At 41.2% G+C, this 18,643-nt stretch overlaps 1 protein-coding gene across 2 annotated transcripts; it reads left to right on the top strand.

Annotated features, from left to right (window-relative positions):
* Window positions 1-345: 345 nt before the first annotated feature.
* ARL14EP (ADP ribosylation factor like GTPase 14 effector protein) lies at window positions 346-9,892 on the top strand. 2 transcript variants are annotated; one of them, XM_065065447.1, is made up of 4 exons: window positions 346-526; window positions 5,292-5,798; window positions 6,821-6,951; window positions 8,378-9,892. In XM_065065447.1, exons 2-4 carry the CDS (start codon window positions 5,376-5,378, stop codon window positions 8,604-8,606), a joined length of 783 nt encoding a protein of 260 aa, XP_064921519.1. In that variant the 5' UTR covers window positions 346-526; window positions 5,292-5,375; the 3' UTR covers window positions 8,607-9,892. The 2 variants fall into 2 exon arrangements, with proteins under 2 accessions (XP_064921519.1, XP_005499385.1); XM_005499328.4 differs by having other exon boundaries at window positions 524-759.
* The last annotated feature ends 8,751 nt before the right edge of the window (window positions 9,893-18,643 follow it).

The following is an 18,643-nucleotide window of genomic DNA, read 5'->3' as shown; positions in this document are numbered from 1 at the left end:
GTCTCGGTGCCGCCGCGTTCCCTGAAGCTCAGAGTGGGGTTTGCACAGCTTCACCCCCGCGTCCTACACCCACAGCAACCGCCGCTCTCGGTGCGTTTCACCCGCTACCACCGTTACCTCAGACCTTCCCGCCCGCCTCGCACCCGCCCCGAGCGCGGCGCGCGCACACCGCCAGCCGCGCGCACACCGCCAGCCGCGCGCACACCGCCAGCCGCGCGCACACCCCCAGCCGCGCGCACACCCCCAGCCCCGCCCACACCCCCAGCCCCGCCCACACCCCCAGCCCCGCCTACACCCCCAGCCCCGCCTACACCCCCAGCCCCGCCTACACCCCCAGCCCCGCCTACACCCCCAGCCCCGCCCAGCGGCGCGGCACGTCGCGCACGCAACCACCGCGCACGAGCCCACGCTTGACCACGTGACCTGCACACCCCGCCCTTCCGTCCGCTTCCCCGGTGTCGCCGTTTTCCCACTTGCGCGCCGGAAGTGCCGCTCCGGGGCCGCCCGGCGGTTCCGCCGCTCTATGGTGAGCCGGGGGTCGGGCGGGCGAGGGGCGGTTAATGGCAGTTAACGGCGGCCAGGGGCAGCGCTGCCGCCGCGGGGGTCACACGGGAGCTGGGCGCGGGAGAAAATCCAGGGCAAGGTACCGAGGCGGCCTCCTGCCGCGGGAGGGACCGTGGGAGCCGACGGGGAACACGGGCTCAGCGGCACCGGGCCAGGCCTCGCCGAGGGAGAACTCTCCGGTGCTGCCGAGCCAAGGTGATACCGTAAATCGGGTCGTTGGAGAAGCTTCTAAAATCAAGAAGCAGCGTAGGGGAAGGGGTCCTGGGGGACAGCGGGGTGACCATGAGCCAGCACTGTGCCCTTGTGGCCAGGAAGGCCAGTGGCATCCTGGGGTGTATTAGAAGGGGCTGGTTAGTAGGTCGAGAGAGGTTCTCCTGCCCCTCTACTCTGCCCTGGTGAGAAGAGGACACTGAGGGGTGACCTCATTAATGTTTACAAATATATAAAGCGTGAGTGTCAGGAGGATGGAGCCAGGCTCTTCTCGGTGACAACTAATGGTAGGACAAGGGGTAATGGGTTCAAACTGGAACACAAAAGGTTCCACTTAAATTTGAGAAGAAACTTCTTCTCAGTGAGGGTGACAGACACTGGAACAGGCTGCCCAGGGGAGTTGTGAAGTGTCATTCTCTGGAGACATTCAAACCCGCCTGGACACCTTCCTGTGTAACCTCATCTGGGTGTTCCTGTTCCATGGTGGGATTGGACTGGATGAGCTTTCAAGGTCCCTTCCAATCCCTGACATTCTGTGATTCTGTGAAAATTCGCAGTTGGTTTTAGAAGCAAGCAGCCTTTATTGACACATCAGCTCCCATGAGAATAGTTTCTGCTTAGTTGGGGTCCCAAACAATTCCCAGACACAGGTTATGCCCACCCAGATCATATATTCATCACACTTCCAATAAGTCCTTTGCACATGCATTATGTTCGTTTGTTATTCAGCTCATAACCTGCTTGCACTGGTGTCACCACCTTATCTTCTGAGAGCAAAAGCATTGTCTCCTCTCCTTCTCCTGCTTAAGTCACAAGAATGGTATTTGTTAACACCTAAGTAGTGCCTAACACCTATGAACCTTATTTTGTTAGTAAATGCTGAGTTTGTTTTTGCCTAAAATCTATAGTATGTTGTATAGACACAATTTATTACTAATTGCTGATTTCAGGTATCACAGGAGTCAGTGCTCCTTCCTCCAGCCTGGCACACTGTTCCCCACACACAGCCCCAGCTGGGGGCACTGGCTGGGTGAAGGTCTGTTGTGCTGTGCAGCTGCTGAACATCCAGCATAACATGTTCAGGTGTGGGGTCACATCTGCCATGGCAGAACTTCCCTTTCCCTTCCACTTCTTATAACCCAGTGGTGCTAGTTCAGACACTTGTTTCCTTCATCCTTTGTATCTTCCAGCAGCCAGAAGCTAGAAAACCCTTGCTAAATCCCTGCTGTTTGTGCACAAGTGCTTTGCTTCATTGCTCCTCATCACCATCTTCTGCTGTAGTTTTAGTGTTTACTGCACCAAACACCATATTCTTGATTTCCCAGGTGTGAATACAAGCCTTCATTTAAGTACTTGGGTTTTGAAGCTCTATCCTATTTACAGAGAAATTAAAGACGAAAAGCTTTGTACTCTTTGCAAGGGGGATGAGGAAAGAAATGCCTCTGAAGCTTCCACCAAGGATTCTTACCAATCAAGTACATGCGAGGTGTAATTTGTGTCACCAGCTCACTACGGTTTGAACAAACTGTGGTGATACACTTGATGTGCTTTCCCTCTGTTTAATATAGTGATAGTTCAGGTAGTGCAGTCATCTGTCAAAACAGATGCCTGCCAAAGATAGCAGTGAAGTAATTCTTTTCCGTTTTATAGAAAACAGATTCTTTTAGTTAGAACATCTTCCAAGAGTTCTGATTTCTAATGCATCTGCAAGTTTCAAAAATTCTGATCAGGCATATATTGACCTAGGGTGCTTCCTCACCTGCACACACCCCCACCTGTCTCAGCAGGAATCAGGCAAAAATCAGGCATTTTAACATTTGAAGCAAGCTGGTGCGCAGCCTACAAGCTACTTTGAGTTCAATTGCTGTTAAACTGTTCACTCAGCAGCTGTGAGCTTTGAGCATACAGTTCCAGTTACTTTGGTTTGAAAGACAAACTTTATGCACCTAATGAAAAAAGATTAGTTCTGAGTATAGCTGGTTCACTAAGATGGTAAGAGAGAAAAGTGTAAGTCATTCTAAGTCAGTACCACAGTAAAAGTACATAACTAGGCAAAGGCACTGGAACTTTCATGTAGTAAAAGTTAACATATCACTCTTAGAATTTAGCAGGCACTGAGAATAAGAATTTTTAAAACTCCATTGATATGTATACTTTACTCATTATTTGTATTATTCAGTGCAGAGTCAAAACTTCAGGAGAGGCCTTAGTTAACTTAGAATACAGAAATTTCAGTGATGAAGAGGTCAGCCTAGAAATTTAGGACCGGACTAGTTCTAGTCCTTAAAATACAGAGTTTAGGTTTCGACCTGAGAAGTCAGCGTTAAGTATTACAATAGTCTCTTTTCAGAGAACTTGCAAAAAACAAAACTGAGTTTGTTTTATTTTCAGAATGAAGTACACACCCTTTTTTGCAAACTCAGGTGTTTATAACATCGTGGATCTCCATTCAGGACTCTTTGTGCCTCTATTGTTCTTGCATTAATTTAAATGTGAAAGCTGGAGCATTCTTAACAATAGGCTGAGAAAACTTGTTTAAAAATAATTGTTCAGTTATACCCAGTTCTGTCTTGAATCAGATATAAAATTATACTTTAAAACAAGTTCGCTGGGTACAGCCCGGCTATCATCTCTATTTGGATCATTTAAATCACTAGACAATATAGCATGACCTATGCAAGACCTTTAAGTTACTGTGCATACAGTTTAATATGTTGAAATGTGTTACATAATTGCATCAGATACATAGATCTTTTTCAGAAAAACTGAAGTATTACAATCAAGAGGATTTCTGCTGCAAAAATGCTCCAGGCAGTGACTTTTCAGAGTAATTTTCAGAAGCCTATTAACTCCTCACACTGTTCTCAGTCAGAATTCTGCACTGCTGTGTTCATATTCCTGTCTGTTAGATAAACTTCCACATTCCATGTTATTAGGTCGCATGTGATGCTGTTAGCTTTTATTTTATTGAAAGTAGCATCCCAGAATTTTTCCATTATACAACTGGCTGAGACTTTTATTGATTAAAAAAAGCCATGTTGCCCTGCTCGGTGGTTTGCACAGATGACTGTGCTGTGGTTTAACCCCAGCTGGCAACAAGCACCGCACAGCTGCTCATTCCCCACCATGCCATCCCTGTGGGATGGGAGGGACAATAGGAAGGGTAAAACTGAGACAGAAACTTGTGGGTTGAGATAAATAGCTTGATAATTAAAAAATAAGTGAAAAAAATTGTAAAAAACAAAAATTAAAAAAAAAAAAAAAAAAAAGGAAAATAGAAGCCCAGAAAAAACAAGCGATGAAGGTGAAAACAATTGCTCACCACCAACCAACTGATGCCCAGCCAACCCCCGAGCAGCAGCACCCATACCCACCTCCCCCCGTTTTTATTGCTGAGCACAACACCATACAGGATGGAAAATCCCTTTGCTCAGTTGGGCTCAGCTGTCCCAGCTGTGTCCCTGCCAACCTTTTGGACACCTCCAACCTACTCACCAGCAGAGCAGTCTGAGCAGCAGAAAAGACCTTGACACTGTGTAAGCATTGTTCAGCAGTAACTAAAACATCAGCATCTTATCAACACTGTTTTCAGTACAAATGCAAAACAGCCCCATACATGTACTGTGTAGGTTGTATTCATGGTAATTTAGGTTCTCAGGAGTTTTGAATGCAAATTCCTTTCTTTGGGTAGAAATTTATTCTTTATGTTGCAGTAGAAAACAGTGCAAGATAGGCTCAGGCTCTGATGTTTTAGGGCCAGCATTGGATTTACAAACTCTGGCATGAGTACAAAACCCCTTTGCAGTGGCTAACTTTGTATTTGGTAATTGTATTTGTGTTTAAATAACTGCGCAATATTTACATCCAACAGACATGGCACTCAGTTGGAGAGAGCTGCACACAGAGGGCACATGACCACAAGTGCAGACACCTGGAACCATCTGTCTTTGTGTGTAATATCACAGGCTGGTTCTTGAAAAGGCTGAAGTTGATTCTGTGTGTTGACCTGCACCTGGTGTCCATGAGAAGAACACGCAGGAAAGCGCTGCTGGGTGTGAATTACCAACTGACAGCCTGGGCAGCCTACATTCAGCAGCTTTTTTTCCCCTAGAAACTGCTTAAATAGGATGGGTGAATTGGTTAGCCATCAGCAGTCTCTGCCTGTGGGCCATTTTTGCAACTGGTCTTGACTGGTAGGGGTTGTGCCGAGAGAGGGACCCCCCAGGACACCTATGAGGAGAACAGGCTGCTGTCTGAACAGCTCATCCACCTCATACCTTGCTACCACATTGCTTTTGGGAAAGTAACACTACTAAACATTTTGAATTTATACTTATTGTAGCTGGGAAAACTGTGTCTGAAAGGAATAGAAGATGCATGGTTTAATTTCAGAATTATATTCAGTGCATTTTTAGTCTTATCTAGACTAGGTTAGAATTTCTTTGCATGTTTTTTAAATTACTTAAATCTAGTCTGTCAAGCTTACAGCAGAACTCTGATTGTAATGTTTTCTCTAGGGTGATCTTCACAGAAACTACTAAAGACTTCAAAGAACACATTTTTGGCCAAAAAAAAAGTGAAATACATTCTGATACAGTAAAATGGATCCTTGTTCCGTTGGAGTTCAGCTTCAGGCTACCAATGAATGCCATAAAACATACTATACCCGTCACACTGGCTTCAAGACCAAGCAAGATACATCCTCATCTGACCTACTGTTACTTCAGCTTAGGACTGGAATCACCCTTTCAGAGAACAATACAATCTGCTTCCACCATGCAAAAATTTACATCGAAAGATTTGAAGACTTACAAAAATCGTGTTGTGATCCCTTTAATATGCACAGAAAACTCTCAAAGAAAAACTTGCGTGCAATTGACTTAGATGATGCAGCTTTTCTAAGTGCCAAGTTTGGAAGACAGTTTGTACCTGGTTGGAAGCTTTGTCCCAAGTGTATGCAGATAATAAACGGAAGCATGGATGTTGAATCCGAAGATCGCCAAAGAAGAAAGCTAGATTCAGACGTATGTATATGAATCAGTTTTCCCACCCCCCTTAAGTGCCGCAAGCTATTGGAATTGGGCTTCATACAAGTCCTACATAAAGAAATTAAGGTTTTTTAATAGAATTATAAAAGTGTGTAGCTTTATAGATGTGTGGGAGTTTAATGTGTTTAAGCCTTTATTTGGAGGACCTTAAAAATCCTCTTCCCTAATACTATGGCTTTTTAAATTCAAATGATTGCATGCATGAGGGTGACTTAAAACTCGTAAGTTTATGTAAATACCAGACTGTTGCTGGTAATTTAAGCTGTTACTCAAGCCTTACATAAAACAAGCTCAGGTGCTTGAAACTGAACACTTCAAAGGTTGCTTCTAAGGATGCCAAGGGAAGCTACTTCTGCTTTAGTCTCTTCAGTTTAAAAAAAAAAAATCCACTTTTTCTAGCAGTTCATTACCAGGTGAACATGCGTTGAGGTGAGTTAAATGTACTCTTGTGGTATCTGAGCTGTGAATGCCGTGGCATTTATTCAGCGCCACTAATGAACTGGTGTGGGAGGATGATGCTTTGAGTGCCGAGTTTGGAATACAGCTTGTATGTTGTTGGATGCATCGTTCAAGATGTGCGCAAGTCATCAGCAGAAGCGTGGGCAGCCAAATCAGCAAGAGCTCACCCATAAATGCCCTGTCGCAAAGCAGAATTGCCTTGGAGGAGCTGTTGTCCTGTTCAGCGCAGGGTTAGTGCCCAACTCTACTTTTCAGTTACATGCCAATATGATTAGGAGACTGATACAGGGTGAAATTTGAAAGCATTGATTAAAACTGCTACTATAAAGCTTGTATTGTTGAGTTTTGAGACCTGTAGAGTTCTCTGGTATAGAAGTTCTAAGACTTAAGTTTGTTCTTATGGGAAATCCAGTGCTTAGAGTTGAAGTCAACAATCGACAATTTACCTAAGTTATTATAATATCCTGGCTTGACTGGCTGTTTTCTTATGAACTTAGGTTTGTATTTGTAACTAAATGAGATTGTCTGTCTTTGTTCAGGGGCGTACAGCTAAAGCTTTAAAGTCTCTACAGTTTGCTAATCCAGGACGACAGACTGAATTCACTCCTGAAACCAGTAAAAGAGAAAAGAGAAGGCTGCAAACAAAAAATGCATCATATAATTCAGACAGGTGAGGTCTTTCCTGGCTTTACATTAACTTTCACTTCAAAATAAAATAACCTTAATGGTCAGTGTCCCTGTAACACTATAGCATTTTTTTAAATGGATGTTTGTGTGTTCATTGATTGCTTTTTTGGTTTTGAGGATGTTGCTCACTGTCATGACTGAGATAAACAAAACAGAATATAAAGTGTTACCATACAGTCTGTATTTCAGGCAATTAGAATGTAAACAAATGTTTGGTAAGGCATGACAATACTACCCAGATTAAGCTATTAATTTATGCACAAGCTGGAATTCTGATAATAGGCTAAGTTTGAAAACGGATCAAATAGACTACACTTAAATGCTGGAGTTGTCATCTTCCAATAAACTCAGTGATTATACTTTATAAACAAATATGTGCAAGTTAGGACTTCACCTTCCTTTTAAAAAAGGAAGTTGGTGTCCAAGTTAGAGAATACTGGATAACGAATTACAACCTTCTAATGCGACTGGTTTTAAAAATCATACTTTCTACAGAGGAAAGGTATACTCAGCTGAATTTTGTATGTTATTTTCCACTAGAAGTTTGGACCAGTTCAATCTTGTCCTAGTAGGAGGGTGATAAAGTCCCAGCTTTAACTAGTCACACAATGTTTGTTAAAATGTGCAAGAAAGATCACATTAATACTTTTCCCCTGCTCTCCATCTAAGTTTAACTTCACAAGACAGAAACAGACACTAGATGTGCTATTCCCCTCTATTTGTTTCTTCTGCTCAGTTTGGGCACAAGTTACAACCAGAGAAATGTTGATGAGATGTTAGGAAAACTTTTTCTGTGTATATAGTAAACAACAGATGCAAAGTGTTGTGGCATCCCTGACATTAGAGCTTTTCAGAACTCAACTAGATGCAGCCCTGAGCAACCTGATTTGAGTTGACCTGGCTTTGAGCAGCAGGTCAGACAAAGTGACTTCCAGGGGTCCCTTCCAAACAGAGTGTTTCTGCACATCAACAGAACTGTTACAGAGATGGATAATGATAAAACCATACAAATATTTTTAAATTAGCATGTGCACACCTTAATAATGCTACATAAGCTTCTTTGAATTACAGCTACACATTATAAAAGAAAAGTAAATTAAGGGAGCGTTTCCCATCATCTGAAAGGTAATCTGAAGTTCATATCATAAGAATATTCATAAGTGGTTAAATAAGTGTGCTATTGAAGAAATAAAAACTTCACATTTATTTATTTCTAAAGCACTATAGTGGAGATAGAATTATGATTGAGAAATGTCGTCAAATACAGTAACATATATACATCTTTTAAAGGGACACAGTGTTAAAATGGACACCTGAAGAAAGGAAACCTCTGTTCTCAACTGTTAGCAGCTTGGCATCAAAATAGGTGGATTTTTTAACATGGAAATATCTTGGTTTTCCTTATACAGGCAACTTATACCAGCCAAGAGTAAAGTCTACGATAGCCAGGGGCTCCTGCTTTACAATGGGATGGACCTCTGTGATTGTCTCGATGAAGACTGCCTGGGATGTTTCTACGCTTGCCCCAAATGTGGCTCCAACAAGTGTGGAGCCGAATGTCGCTGTGATCGCAAGTGGCTCTATGAGCAAATTGAGATAGAAGGAGGAGAAATAATTAGAAATAAGCATGTTGGTTAGTGTATATGTGTGTTGTTTATCCTGAGTATATATTTAATGCTTTAGTTAAACACAGCACATTCATCATTTAGTGGTTTAATGAAAACCATTGTAATTTATCATGATCCACATGATTAATGTGCTCACATTCATTTTCAGTGTGATTATGGAAATATTCTTAATCATACTACCATCTTTTCACACTTCTACCTTGTCCTCACTCTTTAGTCATACGAGTAAGTTCTCCTAGAACAGTCTTTCACTGTATTTAAGATGCTGAATTTCCATGTGACATATCCTGAGCCACTCACCATCGTCCCATATACTGTTTTGTATAGCCTACCATCTCATTTTCCTTCTCTACTTCAGGATCTCATGCTTTGAATCTGCTTTATGTGAAACATCCTTGAAGTTCACAGTAAATTTACATGCAGTATCAATAAAGTTCTCTCTAGTATTAATAGCAAATGCTGTATCTTCTATAGGTTATCCCAGATACATCTCATGAATTAAATCCTTTTCACTAAAATGGATTCAGAGGCATTTGGGAGTTCAGATCCCATCCAAGTTACTGGGATTTAAGATCAAATTATCCTTATGAATTCAAGCCTCATTGTTAAAGTGTTACAAAACTGTCAAGGTATTGAAAAAAATGTTGAGCTATTTAATTGTTGATACTGTTTTGCTGGTTTCTGTACAACACAATTGAAACAATTTTGCTGTATTTGTTATCAGTTGGTAATTCATATGGACTAGTACTTCAACAGCCCTCTCCTCTTTTTGAATTTGTGCTTGTTTTTAAGGGAAATGTTCATATGCGACTGAAATGAATTTGAGTATCTGTTTCCAAGCTAAGAATATGTAGACAACAATAACAAAGAGTTGAATTTGTTTGTTTGATGCAATATCTGTCCTCAGAACATTAAAATTTCACAGCATAACAAGATTTATGGAAAAGAGATTTTTATAATGGAAATCTAAGTGACATCAGGTGTTAATCCTTGGTAATGTCGTTGTGCTTTGGGTAAATTTCCTACTTCTGTGATAGACTTGGAAGATCTGCATATTTATTGGGTCAAATTTATTCAAGAAAACTTAACTACTGATTTCTGAAGACTTAGTTGTATAATCATACTATTTGTTTAGGGTATGTTCTAATAAGCATCAGGAAGGTTGATCACTAAAACCCAAAGTTATGCTTTGAATTGTACTGACCCCTGCTGGTCCTAGTGAAGCAGAAGCATCAGCTTACACTACATTTTTGTTACATCTGCTACAAAAATAAACAGCCTTTCATTTCTTGGTCAGAACATTGTCTGTTCTTCCAATGGATGTCTCCCACGTAGGTCATATGTATCACAAGAACCATGATGTGAGTTTATTTAGGGAGAGCACAACGCTCTTTACATTCTGTTCCAGACAGCAGCACCACAGATGAGTAATAGCCCTGGCTTCCCTGACATGCAAGTAGCATTTAGTACATTTTACTTTGTTGACTACAGAGCACGCTTATCCTGACACAGCAATTCATCTTGTGTGCTTGATCCATATTTGGAGCTCTTTCATCTCTTAAGCAGCTGTTTGAATTAGATATGAATGGTTTCCTCCATGGGAGAGGGAAAATGCTGGTCCAGTGTTCTAATTTTTATGTATTTATTATTTTTTATATTAGACCAAAAAGTCAGCAGTACCCATTGTTACTAAACCTGACAGGCTTCCAACTGTTTGAGTATAACTTATCATTGAAGTCCACAGTTAGAGTTTGGATTCCGTAACTGTTAAAGCTTTCCACTGAAGTGAAATGCAGGTCTAGCTGTAGTTTAAATTGCCTAGAGCATCCCATTATTAGAACTGTGTTTCTCCATCTCCATTAAGTCTCTGAAAAGCATATTCAGTCTTCGATTTCACAGACTCACTAGCAATGAGTACTTTGCCAAATCACTCAAGTTGTTGCCTAACAAAATGCATGGGGCTGGTGTTTGAATAAAAACCTGTGCTAATTACTAGGTACTGTTGATTGCTATAGATGCTGCAGGAGACTTTGGGTTTTCTCCCCAGTAAAATAGGACTTTTGGTGTTGGTTGTTCATGTCCTGCTTACATGTTTAGAGCATTTCCATTTAGCTCTGTTCCCTGAATGTGCCTAGGTTGTAGTGTGTTGAGTTCAATAATTTGTTTTTATATACTTACACGTCCCCTTCATCTATTTTTCTGTTAAAAGCCATTGTTGAAAGTCAAACTTTACTATCTTGCTAGTTTTAAAATGCTTAGAGATATTAATTTCTCCATTTTTTTCCTGTATGTTTTCATAAGCACCAAACTTATCCCATCAGCAAGCTATTTTATCATCTATAAGTGATTGCATATTGTTCCCAACAGCATATGTAGTTCCCCATCTTTCAGAATTACTCCACAACAGCCCATTAAACAGTACGTGCTCTTAATATAGCCAAAGAAAATAACTACTTTCCATAAAACCCAAAGCTCATAGACCAGGTATAAAAACCACTTTAAACTCTGCATGCATTGAAGAGAAAAGCCAACTGCAGATATAGCCCAGTTACCACGTTAAGACTTGCCTTTTGATATTAATTGCACAAATTAAAGCCTAAATAAAGTTAACATTTTCAAAAGACAAATCAATGACAATAAAATAATTCATTCTACCAACAATATATATCACATGGATCAACTGCAGTTTATTGAACAGAAGCTCCAGATTTGTCATCTGTTGAGTACAGTGTTAAGTTCTGGTTTGGTTTCTTTTTCACACAGAGCAAAACTCACACCGAGTTTAGAACACGGTCAAGTTCAACATCCTTAAATCAGTGAGGGTTACCACAGAACTTTGGGGTCGTATCTGAGACAGGATGTGTCCCTTTCTCGTCCCTTAGCGGAGATGAGTTTAAAACTGGTGAAAGATGCCCTGGGATGCTTTCTGTTGAATTATGACTGCAAATAAATACTCAAATAATATCAATATCAGTCAAGTAATTAGAGAACGTGTTATATTAATATTTTTGGTAATTATGCTACTAAAAAGCATTTATCTTTGGGAGATGCATTATAGCCTTATCCTTAGCCGCAGCATGAATTAGTTTTTCTTTCAATCACTTGAGTTCATAACTCTTAGAATCTAAGATGAGGAGCCTCTCAACTTTCGGATCTTTTGGCTGATCATTCAAGATACCAGAAAGTGCGGAAAGCGGACAAACCGAAACGAAAAGTATGGCTTTATAAATCTTAAAGTCAGAATTAAAGTCTCTCAAGGAAAACCGAAGAGAATTAAGGTAATTTTTTTAACCTGATTTTAGTCCTGGTTTAATGTTCTCTTTAGCCTTTTCATACAGGTGTTTCCCACATTAGCCAGAACAGACCAATAGCCAACGGCACAAGAGCTCACACTGAAATGCTGCAGTGACAGTTGCATAGAGGTCAAGTGTTCAGGTGGTTGTGACACTTGCTTTGTGACAAAAACAGCTACATCATCTTGCTGGAATCAGCACTCAAGCCTTCGAGTCCTAGTCTCATGAAAAAGCATAAATATACCATTTCCAGTTATTTTGTTTTCCTCTGAAATTAGAGCCACATTTCCAGTCATATTTGTGCCCTAATAAAGGCAAAGATTCAGCATTTTTCGACTAAGCTTTCAGTGGAATGCAGGACATACAGATATGCAGTAGCTTGTCCTTCATGATCCAGATAATTTCACCCAATAACTCTTCAGCAAACATTCTTGAAGTTTTATTCAACTTTATACTGACTTCCAACCAGTCAATATCATAGCAATGACAACTTTATAAACAGGCTAAACAGTTCTCTCCAACTTTAAGTTGTATATGCTTTTAAATCCTACTAGTAGTAGAGGAACTGTTTAGTAAAAGGATTATATTTGTATTTGAAGATATTTAATTACAAGTTGCATCTAATATTTGCCCATGTGGGAGTCATAACGAGAATTATTCTTATATTTATTCACTGCAACTAGATTTCAAATTAAGAATTCTCCTCCAAGTACATATTAAAAGATATTATAGGGATGTGTGAAAAATTGTGATTAAACTTCCCAGATCACTCTTTTGTAGGGGCTTTCTTCAAAACACAATCTCCTCCTCTGAAACTGGGGTTGTACATTTTCGTTTAGATTCTCGTACCCAGCAGAGGGCATCAGTTTACTGCAAACCATGAGCTTCTCCTGCTGCACCTCTTAGAGATGCATCCCCAGCTGTCCGAGCAGAGGGGATTTTATATTGGACAGACTCAGGAATAGAGCCCAAGATGAGAAATCATTACCCGCATCAGTGAGGTTGAAATATAGCAGGCTCAAGTATGAGATTATCTCTTAAAAATAAGATAAATTGATTTTCTTTTTGGTCTTTATAAAAGCTTGTCACCCAGCCCCCCCCCAATACCCTGCTGATTGTTAGTTCTTTAAGTAGAGCTCAACACAATTTTTTTATAGATACATTGGCAACTTAGAGTGTTCACATTGGTTTAAAGCTTCTGCCTGTGCATCCCCTTTGAAATTCAGTATTAGGCAGCAGAGAAACCCACAGGAGGGTCCTGCACTTGTTAGCAAAATGGGAGACTTTAACATCTGCATTGTTGCTACTGCCAGTGTGCAACATGCAGCTGAAGAACCGCACGTGTCCTGTTTCCCAGACAAAATATTCCAGCAATATTTTACTAGAGTAGCTGCAATAGCAACCAGAAGAAGCCTCACAAAAGCTGTGGCAGGCCTGGGTGGAGACAGACAAGGGGGGCAGCTGGAGATGGGAGAAGTTTCTCTGGGTCTCCTGCTGTTAGTAAGCAGAGATAAAACTGCCCTAATTCTTCTTTTCTTCCCCCAACTTCATTTGGCAGCCCTTCACGCATTCTTATCAGCAAACAGGATCTGTGTAGCACACTAAACGACGTGCCCTTCTAGGCACTAGTTAGCAAAACATTAACAACCAGCACATAAGAAACTCAGTTCTCCATCTCACCCACAGGAGACAGAATCTCCTGAGAGTCAAACTTGTGTCCATGCACAGCCCCACACTACAACCAAAAATAAAAGCAATTCTATTAGATCACCTCTGATACTCACCTTGTTATTCTTCCATTTGTTCTTTCATTTTAATTGGTAGCTCTACCTACTTTAAATTGTTCATTTTAGCTACCAAATCAATGCCACAAAGCAGACAATTTAATTAACGTATAGAAAAAAGGAACAAAATAGTCCCAGCAAGTACCAGCTAAGCATCCTAAGCGAGCCACTTGCTAGAATTATCAGAACTTAAAAGCTTCTTAAAGAGAAATCACTGAGATCCTACTCAGTTCACAGTTCATAAGGCCTCATAAGCCATCTAAGAAACTGTAACTGGGGATCAAAGTATGTTCTTCAGAGCCCATCCCAGATAGAGAAGAAGAAAGCATCAAAATCTAATGTATATATAAAGACTGCAGAGCTATTCCACTAATGCGACTGCTTTGCTCAAAAGCAGAAAAATCAGATTTGACTGACTTCCAGTAGCAAAACACATTTCCAAAATTCAGTATGTCATGTTCTAGTTCATCATTCCCAGGAGTACCTGATAATCCAGATGTATTCAGGAGAACAGGTTTCCTCTTCACTTCATTTTTCACCACCAAAACAAGCAAACAAACATAAACCCCACAACCAGCAAACCTCCAAGATGCTCCTTCCCTTCTGTTTTATAATGGGGTAGTGCTCAGGTGATGGCCTTGGCAGTTCCCAATCAAGGGGGCTGGATCCTGCCAGCTGACTTCAATGTGGCTGGAACCTTTCTTCTGATAACCACCTCTTCTTACTAGTTATCTTATTAATTAGAGTGATTCTATTGCAGCTTAGCTTTCAGCGTTGTGTTGCTTCTTGGAAGTTTCCGCCCAGTCTCGAAGAAAGAAGAAAATCAGAGTTATTATTCTGTTAAATACACTTGTGTAGTAAACCTAATGTCCAGCCAGACCCCTTAAATTGTACAAACTCCTCAGATCACAGAGGGAGCCCCAAATCTCAGCTACACTGTTCCAATAAGCCACTTTTTCTATGTATTTCCTTAGCAATAGCAAAGTGTTCTGTCTTGGTATTGAGCTTATACAAACTGTCCTGTTGAGTTCAGCGCAATGACTTAGTAAGCAGGCCAAGCAAAGAGATGGGTACTGCACGAGTGAAATGTGTCATGATAAAATGCTGAAGCTGATAGGATTGTTTGGACAAAGACCCCATTGACTCTCACCTGTTACGCCTGATTTTGCACCGACACAGGAGCAGAGATTGTGCCCGAGATCTTACAAAGCCACTGGGGAAAGCAGCTCAGAGCAACCATCAGCATATGCTCGAAATAAAATCACCTTCTGTTGTTGGGATCCCAAAATAAAATATTTGGGTAACCTTTACAGGATTGTCCCCTAACAACCACATCTGGAGAAGCCGAAGTCCTTATGAAATGTAAAGTGCCAAATGCCTAGGTCTGAACTCAGATATTTGGGCTTCCCATTTGGGTTCAGGGTCAGGCAGCCCAATGCAGAGGAGAAGAATAGATGACTTTTCAAATGCTTTCTGCTGGGTGTGGTCATAATAAACTGGCTGGGTAGAAAGCACAGAGTAATTAACTTACACTAATTAAAGTTGTTTGTGTCTCTAGGCAAACCTAGAATTTTATTTTTCTCAAGAGAAGATTTTCCTCCTACTGTGGTGGATTGGGGTTGTTTTTGCTTTTATCAAAAAACCAGAAAGGCACAATTTATCCAGCCTTGTCTGTGCCAAGTGCCTCTGCTTTACGACTCCCCTGTGTTAATTCCTTGCCTGTGAACTGCTGACTCTTTGAAGTAAAACATTGGGCTAGATCTGGTTGGGAGCAAATGAGAATGCAGGGCCGCTGACAAAGGACATCCATCATAGGAATCACTGCAGAAGATGTCTGCAATTCTTTCTCCTCCAGTGGGAGCGAACTGCAACATCCAGCCCTACACGCATGCACCCCCATCCCTGCCGGTTCCTCCATCCCAAACTGGGGTAACATGCCAAGCCACCGTTTTCCTCATGTACTGGTTGGGCATATACTGATTTATTGTTTTTAAGTAATATATTTTCCTCAGAATGACAGAACCTAACCCACTAACTTTGTATCCATAACGTATTTACTTATTTTAGATAATTACATTTTATTTTGGGGCACAGTGCGCCCAGAGGTCTAAGGCTGATTCAGATCCTGAACCCCATCTGGTAGTTTTTACTTCTCCCAAATCTGTGTAAAGCTGTGTGTATACATTAAGTGCTTATAGGACTGTATATGTAGTTGTTACAGCCAAACTAGTTTATCTCTCAGAAATACAAGGTGCAAATGTCATGGTGTAAGTTTCCACTGATCGCAGTGGGTTTGTTTGAAGAGAAGAGCTGAGAAGAAAGATGCAAAACCACTTTTCCACCTAAGTGGATGTTCCATCCTGGAGGGTATGAGTGAAGGGAACCTGCATTTCACTGACTTCTGTTGGCCTTAACAATTATTCAGTAGTTGACTGGAAGGCTGGAAATTATCCTCCTGCATCTTGTGCTCCAATGCAACCTGAAAGGCCCGTTCATCACCAGCTTGTAGCTGGTTGGGTATTTTGGTACTACCATGTGCAACAGAGCGAGCTCCTGGAGTAACAGAGCAGTACCTCTTTTCCCCCTTTACATCTCTCCTCTGCCTCTGCTAATTTTGCAATTTGAATTCTTTTTTAAAGTGAGTAGAAAACCCTTGCCTACCATCCAGCACTAGTTGATGATGCTTCTCACATGTCAGAGATTGCTACTGACGTTTCCATTTTGCTTCGTTTTTCCCCTTTCTTTGATAATATTGTGGAGAACATTTATATTTGAATAAAAAGCAAATAATGCATGTCGGAGCACGCATCAGGTACTGTCAAATTGTTGTCTTTTTACCAATTACAACTCTATTTCAAATAGAGTGATGCAATTAAAGGATAACTACCAGAAGTGCAAAGCCAAGGTTATGATCAGAAATCATTACCCTTTCACTTCTAGGTCCTGTCTTACTAAATAAAACTTTTCCTGTGGGGCAAATTACTCTGCATATCTGCAGGTATCCAGAAGAAACCAAATGTCAGGCACTACTAGTAGAGTGGCTCTTTGCGTATAAACTCAATATTATGAAAAGACAAGTATAGGTGTGTTTCTCACTGAGTAATAATGGCATAAATTCACTGCAGGATAGGGTATTAACAATATATTAGCAGTGTTTTACAGGCAGTATCGTAACATGGTTTTATAGTTTGGGGTCCCTTTTTCAGAGCTGCTTTCACCTCTATGGGGAGAAATACAGCGTTGCTGCATCCCGGCTCCTCAGGGTCTGTTTGATGCGAGACTGGCCATAGAAGTCAAGCTGTGCAAACTATGGGGACCTAAAAATGACTTTCTCATGAGACGAGCATACATCATTAACTAGCATGAAGCATCAATTAGCACTGCCCTTTGTCAGCCCCTGTGTCACTGCCTTGGGGAACGGGGCTTGTTTCTCTGTTGGGCTCAGAGGAGGCTGAAGGGAAATCTAAAATAACCACTAAAGGAGGGGTGGTTCTAAAGGTGATGGTGCTTCATACTGTATTCACCTGGAATCATGGACTTGCACCCTTTACAAAGCTGAAGCTGGTGGAAAGACCTGCCCTGTCTCCAGGTATAAGGCTCGAGTGTCACAAAGCATTAATAAGGTTTTTTCCAATCTATTTTATTTAAGTGCATGAAATAAAACAGCAATCTTTCATTATTAGCTGTTTTATTTGACTGGTAATAGTGCCTAAAAGGGTCCAGGACTCCAGTTTGCTCCACTTTCAACTACTATTTGCTGTGAGAGCACATATTCTAATTTTCTACAAGAGATTCAAGGGGACAGTCATTTGAGTTTTCATCCTATTTTCTCTGTCTTCAACTTTTTATGGAGGTGGCTGACAGGAGTACAAAATAAATGTAAACTGCATAATAGGAGCAAAACGTATTTTGTTCAATGTTTAAAATTAGTGGTAATGCTTGGGTGAAAAATGTGGTGTTTGTAACTGAGCACAACAGCTTTCCTTTGCTGTACCCCACAAACTCATGGGGACTTCTGAGCAACCAGCTCCGGAGCCCCGGGGGCTGCACACCTGAGATTACCTTGGGGTTGTTTTTAACAACCACCAGCCTTTTTCTCACAGAGAATTACTTCAGAGGCTGCATGTTCTCTGGGCAAGAAGAGAGAAACCCAGCAAGGTAGAACTTCTCAAGTGGAGTAGTTGAAGCGAGGGCTGGCGAAGGGCTGGGGAAGGCATGGCTGTTAATCCCCTTCTGCTCCTCTAGTGAGAAACCAGGTGAAGCTGAACACATGGAGAATTTGTTTCATGATGTCAACATTTAAAACAAGCCTATAATCATAACAATAATAATATTTATCACTATTTACATTTATTAAATGATAAATCAGTTTATTTCTAATGTCAACCGTACTTCCAGGATATTTATTCTGCCTGCATCCCACAGTACCTGATGCAGACAAAAAGGTCCAACATGTACAAACTCGGTGAATGAGGTAGAATAGCACACCGGGAAACAACAATCTCCATGGAGCAAACAAACAGCAGAAGAGCAGCTGAGTTCAAGTGTTTCCCTTGTTCCCTGGAGATATGTCCCTATCTCGATAACGGGAGGAATAATAAATAAATAAATAAAATGTCTTATTTAGCCACGATGGTGTTGTTGGAGCCCTTTATCTGTAGCGTGGTCAGGAAAAACTTCTGGATTGATCCGGAGTGCACAGGCCTATTTTCTATTAAAGTGTATTAATGCCAGGTTCTGTGCAATTAGTGAAAAGTCAATTCCCATTACTAGTTAACACTATTGAGTATCTGCTTTCCTTAATAAAAAGCTATGTCCAGTGTAAAGGCTATAAATCGATAAGCAGCCGCTTTCTAAATCCATTCTGCCTCCTCCCAAACGGCGGCGGGAGCGCTGTGGTTCCATGGGCGGAACAGATTGAGGAGGGGAGATCCCTGCCCTCCCAGAGCCGCACACCTGCTGCAGACGTT

The sequence above is a fragment of the Columba livia genome, chromosome 5, assembly GCF_036013475.1.
Source record: "Columba livia isolate bColLiv1 breed racing homer chromosome 5, bColLiv1.pat.W.v2, whole genome shotgun sequence".
NCBI lineage: Eukaryota > Metazoa > Chordata > Aves > Columbiformes > Columbidae > Columba > Columba livia.
The sequence above is the reverse complement of the archived record's forward strand: the minus strand, read 5'-3'. Positions and strand labels throughout refer to the sequence as shown.

Coding starts and splice junctions, on each gene's coding strand:
- ARL14EP (XM_065065447.1), top strand. CDS start 5,376: ATGGATCCTTGTTCCGTTGGAGTTCAGCTTCAGGCTACCAATGAATGC. Junction 5,799..6,820: donor GAAGAAAGCTAGATTCAGAC/GTATGTATATGA, acceptor GTCTTTGTTCAG/GGGCGTACAGCTAAAGCTTT. Junction 6,952..8,377: donor GCATCATATAATTCAGACAG/GTGAGGTCTTTC, acceptor TTCCTTATACAG/GCAACTTATACCAGCCAAGA.